Genomic DNA, 17,386 nt, shown 5'->3' with positions numbered 1-17,386 from the left:
CAAGAGCTAGATCGTTGCCTTTCCTGTGAGAAAAAGAAATATAAAACAGTATATAGAAATATCCATCATTTTAAAGTACTCAAAATTCAATGACTAGTACGTTCACTGTACATTTGTATAATTGTATCTCTGGCTATAAGTGCATTGTATTTGACTGTTGCATATTTTTTTTAACAAGTAATGCATGCAAGTATTCAAAGGTTAGAAACTTTTAAGCGCTCTACAGTCCTTTTCTTGTTTGCACCCCCCGGCGGTGCATGTGGTCCCTTCTTCCCCTCCTGACCTGAGAGCTTATGCAGACATCAACTTCATACTTTGCATATTCCACACGATTTTTGGCAAAACGCGTTCATATACAGCGAGTTCTTAGAACATTCCCCTTGGTCCTTCCATTTCTTGCAATCAACTTTGGTATCGTGACATCCTAAACATTCGTAAAGAAAAGAGTTTCGATAAATCATCTGAAGTAGACGAAATGTTATCTGATGGAGAAGTTTCAGATTTCAAATGTTTCTGATCTCAAAGAAGTCAAGGTGGGCCTCGCAGCCTCGCTCCTAAATGCTAGCATTTATAAACTCAGTATCATTAATCCATTAATTGTCGAAAGTGCATGAACTCGGTAAAATTGTACAATACAAGCTCTTCAAAAACTCAGTTTCAACAACAAGAGATTTGTTTGGTGAATTAGGACCAAGATTGCATTAGATGTATTCCGAATCAAGCACTAGTTGTATGCTTACTGCACTTTCCACAACTGAGGGTACAATTAGCCTCCATCCAGAGAGGATTTTTCGTACATTCACCTTGCGAAGCCCAAAGTTTGCATTTTGAATGCCTATTTTTGCAGTCTGAAAGACAAAGTTACAATCAATACGAAACTATCCATGCTAGGGATAAAGAAGGCCATCTCTCGGTAATCTAGTGTTTAAAAGGAAGAAACCGAGAAAACGGAAATAGCTGTTAACCCTTGGTATCTCTACGATGTAATTCCTAATATTAATCCAGTGATTTATATATCATGCAGTTTGTCCAAGTCTGAATGATGAAAAATATGAAAAATATTCCTTACTGCAGTATCCACAGCTATGCTTGCAATTTGTGTTCATATAAAGTTCATTGCTGGCACATTCACCCAAGGTCATACGACGATGGCATTCCTCTTCAGTTGCGATATTCTTACAATCTAAACACGACTTGGATTGAGATAAACTATGGATTCCCTTCAGCTATTTGGCTAAGTGGATGGTGTTTATCTGTGCTAAAAATTGTGCTCCCAAAATTAAACTCACCACAAAATCCGCAGCTTAGGCGGCATTCGTCAGCCATCAGTTGCGGATGTGTTTCACATTCAAAAGCGCTAACTCTTGCTTTACAGTTGGAATAGTCAAGAGAGTCATGGCAAGCTATGGAATTCGTATAAAGAAAGATGAAATGTTGATGGTGAACGCAAATAGTCTGATTGTTGACGTACTTTCTGTGATGGGATAAACAGGATACTAAAGTAAAGGGCTGTTTACATGAGCCCGGTTACCCGAGATTCAACGAAGCGTGAGAAGACTTTGAGGTATTGAAATAAGTCTTTATGACACCAAACAAGCACATGCTATTGTTGTGGTGATTATACGACTGCCAGGATCATGTTATCTGCTCATTTCAATACTTCAAAATCATCTCACGCTTCGTTGAATCTCGGGTAACCGGGCTCATGTAAACAGCCCCTAAGTCTAAATGTCATTGAGAACTAGTCCCAGTCACTCCCAGGGAAGCAAGCTGTAATCCTGCATGTCTTAGAGTCTTACCGCATAATCTACAACTGAGTTGACAATGAACCGACATCCAGGCAGAAGAAGTAGAACACAATCCTGTTTTTTCCCAACGACGACAATCTTTTAAACCAGCCAAGTCTTTGCAATCTTAAACAGGCAAACGAGACATACAATTTAATGACATTAATAATAATCATTATCCATGGTCATATTCGCCGGAAAATGGCAAATACGACCATGGTCATATTCGCCGGAAAATGGCAAATACGACCATGGTCATATTCGCCGGAAAATGGCAAATACGACCATGGTCATATTCGCCGGAAAATGGCAAATACGACCATGGTCATATTCGCCGGAAAATGGCAAATACGACCATGGTCATATTCGCCGGAAAATGGCAAATACGACCATGGTCATATTCGCCGGAAAATGGCAAATACGACCATGGTCATATTCGCCGGAAAATGGCAAATACGACCATGGTCATATTCGCCGAAAAATGGCAAATACGACCGTGGTCATATTCGCCGGAAAATGGCAAATACGATCATGGTCATATTCGCCGGAAAATGGCAAATACGACCATGGTCATATTCGCCGGAAAATGGCAAATACGACCATGGTCATATTCGCCGGAAAATGGCAAATACGACCATGGTCATATTCGCCGGAAAATGGCAAATACGACCATGGGGCATATTCGCCGGAAAATGGCAAATACGACCATGGGGTCATATATGGAGTCAAATACGACCAATGAGTTATCACACAGCTACGAAGGTAATACATACCGCATGTTTCACATGACTTTTTGCAATTCTTAGACATCCAATAATAGGTCGTTTTGTCGTTTTTGCTGTTACATTTTTTATCTAAAGCCCACTCACGACAACTTTGGTATTCATCTTGACATTCTGAAGAAGGTAAGAACTATTGAAAGAGTGATAAAAGAACATAAAAGCCTATAATATATATGGATCATAATTATGCTTGGTATCACTGTTACAAGACGCAAAACATCAATATCTCTAGCCAATGCTACCCTTTGGTAATGATTTTTTTGGTTCCTGTATTCTAAAAGCCCACTCATGCTTTTGGATGGTGACATATAAATTTTGTCATTACTGATCAACTGGGAAAGTTCTGTCTTAATGAATGGAAAGATTTAAGGCAAAAGACTAAAAATCAATCTCTTATTGGAGTGGAAAACACGAATGAGATAAATAAGATGATTGAGATCTTCCACTCAGCCAGTTTAAGTTTGAGTGTATGTAACCTTTTAGAATACAGGGGTATGTCTAGCCTGTGCACAGACCTTTATCTTTCCGGATATAGGTCTGTGCACAGGCTAGGGTATGTCTTACTGCAGCTTCCACTGTCGACGTAGATGTTATCTAAAGCAATGTCTGATTTTTCTGGCTCTCCGATTGCTGCATCAAAGAGAACCTAGGAAAAAACTCAAAGTTTTGTTGATGACGATAATGATATTGTCATTGTCATTGATGATGATAATGATGTTCTTATTGATGATGATGTTGATCAGATAACGATCGGATAACAATGATAATGATTGTTTGACGAAACAATGATAATATATGAACGATTCCAATCGATCCAATAATTGATCGATGTTCAGTGTTCACAACTTACCTGAAATTTTACAGAACTTTTCAAGGTAACTTTGGCCTTTTTCCATTGTCTTCCAGCTTCTTGGAAAGCTCGCCAAATGGTTTTCGGTTTACTCCGAATTCCTCGTTTAATTTTCACCGATAAAAGTCCCATATTTGATCCGTGCATGAAATACCGAAATTTCAGACATGCTCGATTCACTATGGACGATTTAGAAAAATGTTATTTGAAAATTGACATCACACAGTGGAGTTATATGAACTACAGATTATATGAATCTATGTTAAATATCGTTGTCGGTGTTGTGAATCAACAATCTGAAATGAGCTTCGAGGAAATCTCGTAAGCTAAACCTGTCCACTGCATGGCAGAGCAGACTCAGCAGAGCATATCAATGAAGTGCAGACCTGAACAGCAAAATACTTCACCTTTTGGAGCTGGAGTGAGTTCATCGCTAATAATAACAGCTCGATCCTCCCGTTTCCTCTTGCTCGAGTCCGCGATCAAAAAATAACCTGTAAAAGCAAATACTAACGTTGAAAAAGTGGAATATCAACACCTCAAGTGGAATATCAACTCTTCAACTGATTTGGAAAAGAATCAAAGGAGTTTTCATCACCGTCTCCAGTAGCATCTATGTTTGGACCCGTGTTAGCAACCCCTTCTCCTACTCCGAACTTGACGTTCCAAAAAAAGCCAGGAGTGCCTTTTGCATGCTTCCACATTCCAATATTGGACATCTTAAATTCTGTGTCTTGCTTTTCTGGGAAATTAAAAAAGAATTAATATTTTCAGCAAATAGCAGTGTTTGTTGGAACGGGAAGGCGATTCAATGACGACTGGAATAAATCTTGAATCGACTTAAAAAATGTAATCGTTTCTGGTTGTCTAGTTCGATCTTTGTCTCAAAGAAGAAGAAATAGACATCCGACGTGAATATTGATCTTCAGAGCGACCAAAAATCCATCCTAGCTGTATGTATACAGGCTGAGTTAAGACTTTTCTGTGGTACTGTTTAAACATCTGAATGAAATCACTCACTCAATACACATCGTCCTAACTCAAACAAAAGGCTTTCTTCGCTAGATCCTTCGCAAAATTGTCCCCCGGCACTTGGGGCAGGGTTGTTGCACAGTCTTGTTCTTTTACGAAACGCCTCGTCGCATGTCTTGGTCGCTGGTCCAAACTTTCCCCAGTTCCCCCAATTACCATTCACTGAAAATGCCAAAAAACACAATAGCTAGTCGACCTTGAAAACTTGATTGAGGAAAATATTTCATAAGAGGATCACATGAACATCCATGGAGATACATCTAGAAACTTGATGCACTTTGCAGGATAGACTCCCCCTAATGCTAAATAAGGTTTTTTTAGTAGTAAGATTCGTTTACACACCTATTGGCTGATTTGGCTCACTGATTTTCTTTTCCTTAAATAGTTTAAGGCAATTTTTTAAGGTAGGAATACTACGATCACAGGTCAGCAAACCACATTTTAATGCGTGTTGCCTTCTTGACATTTGTTTACTTGCATTTCTTCTACCTAGAAAAATCGATTCCCGTGGATTAAGAGTTGTGTGGATTTATCGTTTTCAATTACCAGTTTCTCTTTATTTTAATTTCCCTTTATTTAGTTTCCCTTAAATTTTAACAATATTTCATTAGAATTCGTTTAGTTAAGATTGAATTTTGATAAATAAAATATTAAGCGATTGTGTTTGTTTAAAGTATAGACTACAGCCTTACGACCAAGAAACGTATTGTAGATCTATCCATTTACAACAACTTAAATTGCTAGAACATACCTGTGTCGTTTTGTTTCACATAAAATACTTTTGGAGATGGGACTATAAAGCTACCATTTGAAGCTGGAATATTGGATGTTGCAAACGACCTTTCACAGCCAATCAACATTTGAATCATTGTAAACATTTGCCAATGATAAACAAACATGATTATCCGTGCAATCATTAAACCAATCAATTCTTGTTTATAGATTGTCACTCATGTCGTAAAGAAAATTCGATTATAATTTATAAAATATAAAGAAAAAAGCGACAAAAATAAGGAAAGGATTTTGATCACAGTTTATATTCATGACGCCTCTGTTGGAGTTAAGAAAAAAAGCACGCTTCAGTTGTTGCATTGTCTTCTTAAGTAGTCCACCAGATTTGGATTGTAAAATATGCTGTGAGCCAATGGACGTATACAGCGGTTATAAAGTTTCACTCCTTTATTTAATAATACTACGATCGTTATAAGCTATCATTTACTTCAATACCATTGCAATGTTTTCATTATATCTTATTATAATATATTGTAATATATCGTTCGTTTCTATAGATTCCCAGTTCTTAATGAAACAATATATCGCGTGTACTAATCTATCTGAGACACAGTACCTGCTAACTCTCTGGATTCTAATCCTCAGTGTACGAAAACGGAAATAAGCATAGCAAAGAATGACCGATTGAAGATTAGCATCTATGGTTTGTATGTGTTTCATGCAAAACAAATTAAGAACGGTGAGATTCCTTTTCTGGGCGGCAGAATTTTAGAGTGAAACAGAAGAGGAAAACGTGATTCAACTATGGGATAAAGGTGGCTTTCGAAATATTAGTACGATCAAAAAATGAGTCCTTTTTATAGAGTAATTTCCTTTTTTCCATCTAATGTCCGTTCCATTGCAGCTGATATCTCTGTTACCTGACATATTCCGCAAGATCTTTTGCAGTTCTTGTTCATGTACGTTGGATTTGTTTTACAAGAATGGTTTGCTGTCCACTCTGCGCACTTGACGTTGTCATCGTGGCAAACTAAATGGGGAAATTATAAAGAAGCTTGCAGTTACATGACTGAATTAAGTGCAATTCAAAAATATCTTTCCAGGATGCTATCCAAAGATTTTCACTGACAGCCATGTTGAACTCCCGTTATATTGCAGAGAGGTCGCTTACCGCATCTCTTGCAGGTGACAGGGCACATAGCATCCATCCAGTTTGAGTATTTGGCTGTTCTTTTACACTCAGTCTTCGCCCATGATTTACACTTTGCATGCTTGTCAACACAGGCTAAAAAACAAATGGAATTTGATTACCTTAGGATATGGATTGTGAAACTTTGAGCGCCTTTGAATGAACTCGCAAAGGTAATTCAAACGTTTGTACGCATTTCAATGGATTCACAAAGGCAAATCAAACGCGTTGAGTTGAAAAAGCTATAATCCATGGCAGAAATAACAACTTAGCTTTACTTACAGCAGAAATTACAAGCTCTTTTGCAATTCTTCATCATAAAATCATAAGACACAGTGCAGTCGTTTCTTGCCGCCCAGGTATCACACATCCGATAGTTGTTTTGGCAATCTAATGTAATTATATGGAAACAACGTTTTAATTAATCCGAACGTTTTCGTTGAGAACAAAAGTTGAGAAAGTGTTTCTAAAGTCTAATACTTCCCACAAGTGCCATCTTGGAAAAACAAGTCATCGATAGCAATGTCAGAATACTCCCCAGCAGCTATGGTAGCTTCAAATATCAACTATAGAGAGGTGAGGAAGAACCATTTGCTTCTTATTCGGGGATAAACGTCATAGAGTATGAAATGGATGAAATCTATTGGAATTTCTTACAAATCTTTCCAGATCTTAGTTTCGCTCATTTATTAGGCTTAATATAGTAATAGTCCTCTAAGGTATCTCAACCTCCCATGCATTCAACAAACAATGAAGAATGGAAAATACCCAACCTGATAAGATGTAGAAGAATTCAAATCTACTCTCTGAAAATGCCAGCTGTTTCCCTGTTCACCAGATTTAAGGAATAATTTCTGAATCTGGTTAGAGTTTTTAGGAAGAAAGGACAACGATAGTGTGCCTGTTGTGTGACCGAACATATGATAGTAAAAACTGAAGCATGTTCCTTTTGTCGCTGGAAGGAACTTCGACGTGTACAGGCGAGCATTGTTACCTGCCACGCGATTCGAGGACTCCACGTACAGATAATAGCCTAACAATAATAGGAAAATTGCGAGAGTCAAAAGCTAGCTACTACGTTTCAACAACGGCTACCATTAGAATGCCATTCTTGTAATGGAAATGGAGGATGGCATTGAATAATTATTCTCTTGTTTTTACCGAATCTTCATTCAATGTTTCCGATCAGAATATTGAGCAGCATTTATTTTCCCCAATGACCAGGAAAACACACCTCAGAGATCTTCTGAGACTGACTAACTCTTTGGTGTGTCGTGTTAGTTTTTTCAGTTTCCGCACAAAGTGTGGTTGGTTTCAACTGAAGCCTTTGCACTGTTTCGAGATTATACAAATGGCCACCATTCCACGAACCAAATAGCTACTGCGCTAAAAGTCTCAATTTTTCAAATAATTGCGTCAGAAGAAATGACGGCCAGAGAAAATACCTTTTTCAGAACCAAGGTGGTCTCTGGAGGGTCCTGTATTCTCAGTTGGGGTTGCTCCTTTATTTATCGTCCAGTCAAAGTGCGGCGTATCGTAATTATCGTTTTTCCACAGCGGACCTACATTTTTGTCACGAAAATCTTGATCGTACAAGCCTAGAAATATTCCAGAGTTTTCAAAAACTCGACCTTCGAAATATTTTAGCCAAATCATAAAAAGTGGGTCAGTAAATTTTAATTAATGCACTAGGAATCAACCTCGTTTCCAGGGTCTTCTGTGTTCAAGGCGCGGTACAGCGGAGACTATGGGAACGAGGTTGACTGGGAATTTAATTTCCTCCGAGACAACTTTTCACAGGTCTGATTAAGATGCTTCTTTGTAGTATATCCATTGAATTTGACTGGTTCCTTTAACTGGGAAAGAATTCCGGTGATCGACCTTACCTAATGAACTCCTGCAGGACGGATTCACACAAAGAATACTTTCCGTGGTCGATCCAGAACACGGATTTCCGCCATTACTGGGGCTTGGATTGTTGCATTCTCTTGTTCGCTGTCGGACACCTTCACTGCATGTTTCGCTGCAAACCCCAAATTGAGACCAGTGCCCCCAGTTTCCGTGGATTCGTGCTGGAAAAAGGAGAGGGTTTTGAAGAACTCATTTTAAAAACAGATTTAGGACAAATATCCATATTTCTTCAATATGGTTTCTTTCAGAAGGAAAGCACCACGACCTGTAGAGAATTGGTTTTATTTCTTAGCTGGTTGAGCATAGCGATATTATTTTTTGCTAGATGAAGATGATTACCAGGGCAGATATCTCCAGAACATTTGAAACTTTGTGTCTCAACACCGTAAACGTTAGGGTTGCCACCACAAGCTGTCGTACTTTGTCCATAACAATATCTCTGTCTACTTCTATAGCAATCTTTGTCACACTCGGAAAACGAACCCCAGCTTGTCCACGAGTTAAACCTTGTGGCTGCAATGAAGAAACAATCTTCTAGTCTAGTGGCTAGCGAAGATAACTTGAAACTAAAGAGAAAAATTAGTCTCAAGTGCCTTGTTTGAATCATATATCGACTCTCAAGAAGTCCTGTTTATCCCAAATTTGTTTTTTACTCTACTTTTTAGTGAAATTGTTGACTGGGCGTGTTTGAATCTAAACTAAACCAGCATGAAATTTTCTTCAGGGAATACAATAAAATATATTGAAATTGAATATAATAACGACAAAAAGGATCATTTTCTTCTCACTTTTGCAATCGTACAACGTGTTGAGCTCATTGACATCCTGCTGGGTCATCACATCGCCACCGAGTTGAGCATTAGGATCGTTAATTGCTTCCATCGTGTTTTCAGTATTCTTTGAGAATGCAGTTCTTCCGTACTGCATTATGCTTTGGTAGTTATAGTTGTATCCAAACTGGTCAATCTCACCGTGACTGTACTTTTCAAATTGCTCTCTTTTATCTTTCAAATGGTGAAAAAAAAATTTAAAATTTGATCTGAAATATCATCAGAAATAGCATGAACAACATTTTGAATTTGTTAGACCCACCTTCGCTAATGTTCTCCCAAATGATTTTCAAATATTTATCCCGATCCGGTCTGCTTTGCTCGTGAAAAAAGCCTAAACAGATGGAAAGAAGTCTGAAGAGCTAACCAAAGCGTGTCCTGGTAAATGAGAAATATGCATCCGGCTTTTAGAAATTGTATCCAAAATTTTATATCCAAAACATTACTGTAAAGTAGACTTACAACGTCTATACTTAGCTATATCAGTTTTAGCAATACATGCATGTGTCATGGTAAAAATTGATAATGTACTGTCTGTATCGCCCATAACTTTACATCATACCTACGCAATGAAGCATTTCGTGCAGAATTATCGACGGCGTTTTGCAAGCATCGTCAATGGAAATCGGTTGCCAGCCTTGATTTACATACGCTCTGCCAATGCTCGATAGACAACTATTAACGATATAAACGTTTTATATAAGCTGTGAGTGACTTTTTGAATAGAAATAAACAATAGAGTGATTGCAATGGTATGCTATAGGCTATTTCTTCTATTGCTGTTGTTCCTGATGTTTGTACGTTTGTGTGGCACTCACCCTTCTTTTTTTATAAAAATTACCCAGTCTCTTTCACTTCCTTGACGTGGCTTAAATTTGACACAAGATTTGGTGTTGAATAGATCAATTGTATTTTTGATAAGATAATATGATTCTGCGTCAGCTTTAAGAGAGAGAAATACTCAATTTTGAGATGCATCTTGAAAACACTTCGACAGAAATCCCTCACACAGACCTCTCTCCAATACAGACATCTCTAATACAAACATATCTCTAATACAGACACTTCTCTAATATAAACATCTCTCCAATAGACACCTCCCCCAATACAGGCACCTCCCTAATACAGACATCTCTCCAATACAGACATCTCTCTAATACAGACATCTCTCTAATACAGACATCTCTTTAAAAACAAGCATCTTCCTAGTACAGACGACCCGTTGAATAAGGACAGTGACGTAGCCAGGCTAGCTACGCTACTGAAAAAGGAGACTCTCTAGATCAAAAAATATCCTCCGATACAAAGATATCGTACCAAGTGTTGGGTGTATTTCATACGGCACAACCCTCTTGTGCCACAAACGTTTCATTTTCCCTGACGCTTGGCGTTTCTGAAATATTCTTTCAGCTTCATCTTTGTCTCCTTTCTCAACGAGTTTCATGATTTCATGATCTTCCGGGATCTCCGGGTCTAACAATATATCTCCTTCCAGCAAATAATCCGCGACATTTTGTTCTGAAACAGTAGAAGGTTCAATGCAGTTGAAGTTTTCAGTTTATTTGTGATTGTTTTTTTTGTGTTTTAGTTTCAATTTTTCTTAAAGCATGTAAATAGATCCCAACGTACCTAAATTTGTTTGTAGCAACACATCGGTGCCATTTAGGACGACACTTGTGTTGGTGATAACCATGGTCCCATTTGAAAACTTTGTTACGTTCATTCGTTGCATCTCTTCCCCTGTAGCACCTTCAGCCCGAGTCTCCACATGCAACCACCGCTTTACAGAAGTTCTTGTGTTAATCGCGAGAATCATATCCATCGCGCTAGGACGAGAATTTCCTACAGAGTGAAAATGAAACATTGAGCGAAGATAGGAAAGATTCAAAAACTCCTCAAATCCTCCTCGAAGAATCCAAAAAACTCCTCGAAGAACTCCTCCATCAAGGGAAAAAATATTTTGTCATAAAGATCATCTTTCTATCACCCTTGTGCGGTGAAGAATGGAGATCTCTAAAAGATGAAGGACAACTTATCTAAAACTGTTATATTTACGTATATAAATCTGAAAATGAAGGTATTTTAAAGAATGAAGTTTGTCCATCGAGCGTTCCTATTACAGATACTTTACCTGTACTGTTGTTTGTGAACATGTGAGGCCTCTTTCTTTCTTTAAAGTGAGTTGGGTTAGTTCTAACAGAAGATACTAAACTGTCAACTACGATAACACAAAATACAATACACTTTACAGCGAACATTTTATCTCGTGTTTAAATCCCGTTTCTTTTTTTATTCAACTCTGCATGCTAAAATATCGATTTGTGAGATTGAATTGGCAAGTTCTTTCTTCACGAAAGCAACCTGTTACTTCGCCCCATCAGGGAGCATGAGATGTTAAAAACATTTCGTTGGCTTGTTGAATAAGACGATAGCCTTCCTTCTATTCTCAACTTGTATTTTAAACCACCCACCGTTTAAACTAAACGGTGTTGATACAACCGGCCCCAGGTCACGCATGCGTGTCCGTTTCAACAAATTCGTTTTTTACTTTTTTAAAACTAGTTTTTTAATTGTGTAACACAGGTTGTTCCTTGCCAGGTGTTAGTATCAGTATTTTATACAAGTTTATTTCCAAATTTTCTCTAGGACGCTTTTCTGCCATTATCAATTAGACCAAGATTAATTCATCTTTTTTATTCACTTTTCCTATGCAACCATCTTCAGTTTGCAGTACGAACACTCTATGCATTGTTTACCAAATTAAACCTTTCTCTTATAATTAAAATATTTTACTACCATTTTATATCATTATTTATTTTGAATGAAAATTCATTTGTTTTATTAATTTAATTATGAATTTTAACTATACTTTAAACATTATACCGAGATTATCCAATATAAATAATATCATTTACAAACTAGGCTGCTCTCATTTAACACACTTGTTCATCGTTTATTTCATATTTATTTGTTTTTGCCCCATGGCTTTAGTTATAAAGTAAGTGCTACCAATGATATCCCGGACTAATCATCGTTAATCCTTCTTTTCCTAAACAAAATAATAGTCACTGAAGTCAGGCAATTGTTGTAATCATTGTATAAACACATTCTTTGCCTGGGGCCGGTTGTTCGAAAGGCGTTTAGCTTAAACGGTGGATAAGTTCAAAATGGAAAACCAAATTATCTATTTATTGAACAACTGAGCTGAAATATTTCGATGTAAATAGTTTAATTGTCAATGGAAGTAGATATTAAATGCATAAGATACAGATTCAGTCATTCACAAGATGTATGAGAGTATTTTTAAACTTTGGCTTATCCACCGTTTAAGCTAAACGCCTTTCGAACAACCGACCCGTGAACGCGAACTCACATCTGGTGCTTGACATACGCCACAGGATCTTTTACAATTCTCCATCATGTAAACAGCATTGGTTTTGCAAAAACCTTTCCCTGCCCATTCCTCGCATTCAGGATTGTTGTCGTGACAGACTAAGATATATTCAAGAAAACATTTTACAAAAGATTTGATAAGACATTCAAGAAAATAACTTTAGTATAGGAAAAAGCGAATTGTATTTCCATGAAATGCCTTCGCCTTTTCTATGAATCTTGATTCAAATACTGTAGTGGATTTTATTTTTAAATCATCCAGACAAGAAACTTTGAACTCTTTTTGTATGAAGAATAATTGCTTACTGCATCGCTTGCAGGTGAAAGGACACATTGCATCCATCCAGTTTGAGAATTTGGCTGTTCTTTTGCACTCAGTGTCTGCCCATGTCCCACATTTCTTGTGCTTATCAACACACACTAAGAATGACATCATTAAAATCAGGTCAATAGAGGTGCTGCATTTTGATTTACCTATAACACCGCACGACTCACAGATTTGTCATGTGTATATTAGTGGTGTAATGTAGGGAAAGGTTTAGTGGTTTACGGTGGGTAATAGTGGTATACGTGGGGTAATAGTGGTATACGTGGGGTAATAGTGGTATACGTGGGGTTATTTCCACTTCGCACTCGCATCCAAGAATCCAAGAATCTATGATTTGAGTACACGTTACTTACAGCAGAAATTACAAGCTCTCCTGCAACTTTTCATCATAAAATCATAAGATGCACTGCAGTCGTTTCTTGCAGCCCACGTGTCGCACATCCGATAGTTGTTTTGACAATCTAATTAAAATATATCTTGTTTCAATTTATCTGAAGATCTCGGCAGATATATCTCCTTGAAACTTACCACAGTCGCCTTCCTTGAAAAATAAGTCGTCGATGGCAATATCAGAGTAATCGCCATTGGCCACCGTAGCTTCAAATATTAGCTAGGACGAAGAAAAATACATAAAAAAGACTGTTAATAAACTACTGGCTTTCGAGAAAACAAGGCAGAAAGACAGAAGACCTGAAAAATAAGCAAACAAACAAATAAATAGATAAATTAACAAGCAAACAAAGAAACAAAAAAATCCATCGAACAATCAATCAAACAAACAAACAAAATAAATAAACAAACAAACAAATAAACAAACAACCCAACCTGATAAGGTGTAGAAGATTTCACGTCCACTCTCTGAAAATGCCAGCTATTTCCCTGTTCACCAGATTTAGTAAACAATTTATCAATCCCAGGAGAATCTTTAGGAAGAATAGACAACGTTAGTGTGCCTGTAGTGTGACCGAACATATGATAGTAAAAACTGAAGCATGTTCCTTCTGTCGCTGGAAGGTACTTCGACGTGTACAGGCGAGCATTGTCACCAGCCACACGACTTGAGGACTCCACGTACAGATAATAGCCTAAAAATAAACGAAGATCAGGAAATTCCTCTTAGATCTTGGAACCAACGCACGAAGACTGACACCAAAGAATGTGGTCTGTTAAACAAGAAATAGGAGTTACCATCAGATCCAAAATGGTCGGTAGAGGGACCAGTATTTTCTGTGCGGGTTTCTCCTCTGTGAGTCCTCCAGTCGAATTGAGGCGTGTCGTAAATATCGTTCATCCACAGCTCACCCAAATGATTGTCTCGAAAATCTGCATCGTACGGTCCTAGAAAAGGTTTCCATTCATGCATAAAAAACAGTGACCTAAAACATGCGTTGATATCCGTGGATACATGGGTTGATATCTGTAGATGTATTGGAAAGTTGTTTTGATAACTGTGGATAGATGTGTTGACGTCTGTAGATACATGGGTTGATATCGGGACGTTTTTATCAACTTACCTAACGAACTTCTGCACGAAGGTCTGACACAAAGAACAGTCAGGGTGTCCATCCCAGAGCACGGGTTTCCACCATGTTCTGGACGGGGATTGTCGCAATCTCTTGTGCGCTTTCGAACACCTTCGTCACAAGTCTTACTGCATGGCCCGTACGGAGACCACTCTCCCCAATGCCCATGGATCGCAGCTGGTGAAAAAACAATATTGAGCATAGAACTGATACCTCCATAATACAATATACGAGTGTATATTAAAGACATGTACCCACAACGCTAGCTTGTAAAAAGCTCGTCGTTTTTTTCAACAAGTTGTGACAATAATGCTGTTGCTGTTAAGTAGCACGCTTATATATACAACCTCAGGTTGATGACTTTAGAATTGAATATTGATTATACCTGGGCAGACATTAGCCGAGCATTTTTTCCGTTCAGACTCGACACCGTAAGGATTGGGGCTTCCACCACAAGACGTTGGGCTGGCTCCAAAACAATATCTTTGTCTACTTTTGTAGCAAGCTTCATCGCACTCGGAGAATGTGTTCCAACTTGTCCAAGTATTGAACGAGGTCGCTAAATAAATAATATTCGAACTTATCCAAGACGAACAAGTTCAAACCAATACGAATTCGCTTTTTTAGGATTCCAATCTAAAATAATATCTTAAACGTTACGCTGAAGAATCAGTATAGCTGCTATAGCTTTTCTTAAGCTGAGCCTCTGGTTTTACACCACCAGTTCGACTGAGTTCCAATATCTCAGTGTTTCGCTGTTTCGCTATCAGCATTTCGCTGATGCAAGTACTAGTGATTCTTGAGGAATTGGGCGATCAATTTACTAACGTGAATCAAAATGCATCCTTTTATAAAACATCCCTTGTAAAGGGAAAAAAGTAAGACTGTAAGAGAAAGATAAAATGAAGTACAGAGGAAGTCAGTCTTACTTCCGCAGTCGTACAGCGTGTTCAGTTCATTAATATCCTCCTGAGTCATGAAATCTCCTCCTAATTTCATATTTGCATCGGATATTGCCTCCATCGTGTTTTTATTATTCTTTGAGAATGCAGTTCTTCCGTACTGCATTATGCTTTGGTAGTTATAGTTGTATCCAAACTGGTCGATCTCACCGTGACTATACTTTTGAAACTGACTTTTTTCCCCTTGAAGGAAACAGAAAACATGGATTTTAGATTATAGGAACACTTTCAGATTCGTTAAACCGCTTCTACGTTGCTTACATCGCACATGAAGTGAAAGAAATCAAATTTAATGAAATTATAAAGAGATCGAAGTTCAATCATCAAATCTCCTTCACTTTGATAACGAACTGCGATGAATTAAATTGTATTAATTTCACGTACTTTCACCGATATTTTCCCAAAGAATCTTTAGATGCTGATCCCGATCCGGTCTGCTTTGCTCGTGAAAAAAGCCTGTGAATGAACAAGGTGATGAGTAGGAAAATTGCTCTAGAAATCCTAACTGGTTTCCGAGAAGTTGTAAAAAAATGTATCCAGCAATTGTCATGGATGGTGGAGGATAGAGCCATCCAGCTTAAGAGAAAAATTTTCGGAAAACATGGAGAATCTTATTTTTCCCATACCTACACAGTGAAGCATTTCATGCATGATTATAGACGGGTGTTTGCAAGCTTCATCGATGGAGATTTGCTGCCAGCCAGGTCTAACATATGATCGTCCAATACCCGAAGAACACCTGTTAGAAATGAAATAGTTCTGAATGGGAGATTGTAAAGCAATACAGGTTATAAGCTGAGAAGAAGGTGAAGCCATTGATTTGTGTTGCTTTTATTTTTCGTTTGCTATTTGTGTTGTGATGGTTTTTTATTCTGTCACTGTTTAAGATATGTTAAACATTTAAAAGAAATAATCACCCATCATTTTTAATGAACCTTGCCCAATTCCTTTCTCCTCCTCGGCGTGGTAGAAACTTCACACAAGATTTTGTGTTGAACATAGCAATTGTGGTTTGAATAACACGAATCGAACTCTCATCGCCTATGAAGAAGAAAAAGAGTCCATTCTCCTGTTAGACTGCATTGTTAGAGTCCATTTGGACGAGTGGTTGAGCTTCTCCATCTAATACAGATATCGAAGAATATCAGCTTTGTAGATTTAGCACTCTAAGCCTGCCTTCCAATAAGACAACTTTCTAGTATAGACACCTGTCTTTTTTACAGACATCTCTGTAATAAAGACGTTTCTCTAAATGCAACAGACATTTCTCAGTCTAACGAAGGCATGCAAAAAGACATCTTTTTAACACAAACAGCTACAGAACCATTTGTAATACAGATATCTCCCTTTACTACCCTAATAATTCATAAGCAGTGCATACCAAGTGATGGATCAATTTCATAAGGCACAACTCTTGAATGCCACAAATGTTTCAATTGTCGCATTGCTTGTCGTTTTTCAAAGATGTGTTCCGCCTCTTCTTTCTTTTCCTCCTTGATGAGTTTCAGTATCTTAAAATCGTCAGGATCCCTCGGGTCTAACAATATGTCGCCTTCCAGCAAATTGTCTGCAACTTTTTGCTCTGAAATACGACACAAAATGCGCCATTTCAACCTTGTTCAAAGATTGAATGGACTAGAACTGCCTGTCGTACCTAAATTGGCTTGTATCAAAACGTCTGTGCCGTTTAACACCTCGCTCGTGTTGGTGATAACCATGGTGCCGTTTGAAAACTTTGTTACGTTCATTCGTTTCACCCTCTCTCCGTCATCCCCAGTCTCTTTGTGTAATCTCCGCCTAACCGGAGTTCTGGTGTTAATCGCGAGAATCATATCCATAGCACTGGGGCGGGAATCGTTTGTAAAAACTAAAGTAAATAGAAAGAGCCTGGAACAGCGCCGTTTTCACTAAATTAGCATAACCTACGTGAATCGATGCAAAGTTCTCACGGGCTGAACTAACTGTTTTATCAAAATTTAAGGTATTTAATTTAAGATAACTAATTTATGTTATCACTATCGTTATTGTTGTTGTTATCAGTAGTATTTTTAAATTATTGTTATTTTA

General features: G+C 37.9%; 2 protein-coding genes across 2 annotated transcripts; both read right to left on the bottom strand.

Moving 5' to 3' along the window:
* Nucleotides 1-254: 254 nt before the first annotated feature.
* On the bottom strand, nt 255-4,155 carry LOC114528567 (MAM and LDL-receptor class A domain-containing protein 2-like). The gene is made up of 10 exons (XM_028550232.1): nt 4,018-4,155; nt 3,827-3,913; nt 3,420-3,598; nt 3,134-3,215; nt 2,561-2,683; nt 1,800-1,913; nt 1,290-1,403; nt 1,070-1,183; nt 741-848; nt 255-424 (listed from the first exon to the last, which is right to left on the bottom strand). The coding sequence occupies exons 1-10, from the start codon at nt 4,136-4,138 to the stop codon at nt 309-311; spliced, it is 1,158 nt and encodes a 385-aa protein (XP_028406033.1). The 5' UTR covers nt 4,139-4,155; the 3' UTR covers nt 255-308.
* Nucleotides 4,156-5,007: 852 nt separating this feature from the next.
* LOC114528385 (zinc metalloproteinase nas-30-like) lies at nt 5,008-17,289 on the bottom strand. The gene is made up of 14 exons (XM_028550003.1): nt 16,974-17,289; nt 16,701-16,901; nt 16,237-16,360; nt 15,946-16,058; nt 15,704-15,775; nt 15,287-15,502; nt 14,743-14,916; nt 14,349-14,534; nt 14,023-14,172; nt 13,660-13,919; nt 13,363-13,444; nt 6,655-6,762; nt 6,355-6,468; nt 5,008-5,036 (listed from the first exon to the last, which is right to left on the bottom strand). Exons 1-14 carry the CDS (start codon nt 17,155-17,157, stop codon nt 5,008-5,010), a joined length of 2,013 nt encoding a protein of 670 aa, XP_028405804.1. The 5' UTR covers nt 17,158-17,289.
* Nucleotides 17,290-17,386: the final 97 nt, after the last annotated feature.

The sequence above is a fragment of the Dendronephthya gigantea genome, unplaced genomic scaffold, assembly GCF_004324835.1.
Source record: "Dendronephthya gigantea isolate DGI-Jeju-01 unplaced genomic scaffold, DenGig_1.0 000050F, whole genome shotgun sequence".
Classification (NCBI taxonomy): Eukaryota; Metazoa; Cnidaria; class Anthozoa; order Malacalcyonacea; family Nephtheidae; genus Dendronephthya; species Dendronephthya gigantea.
This window is presented reverse-complemented; position numbering and strand designations above follow the sequence as displayed.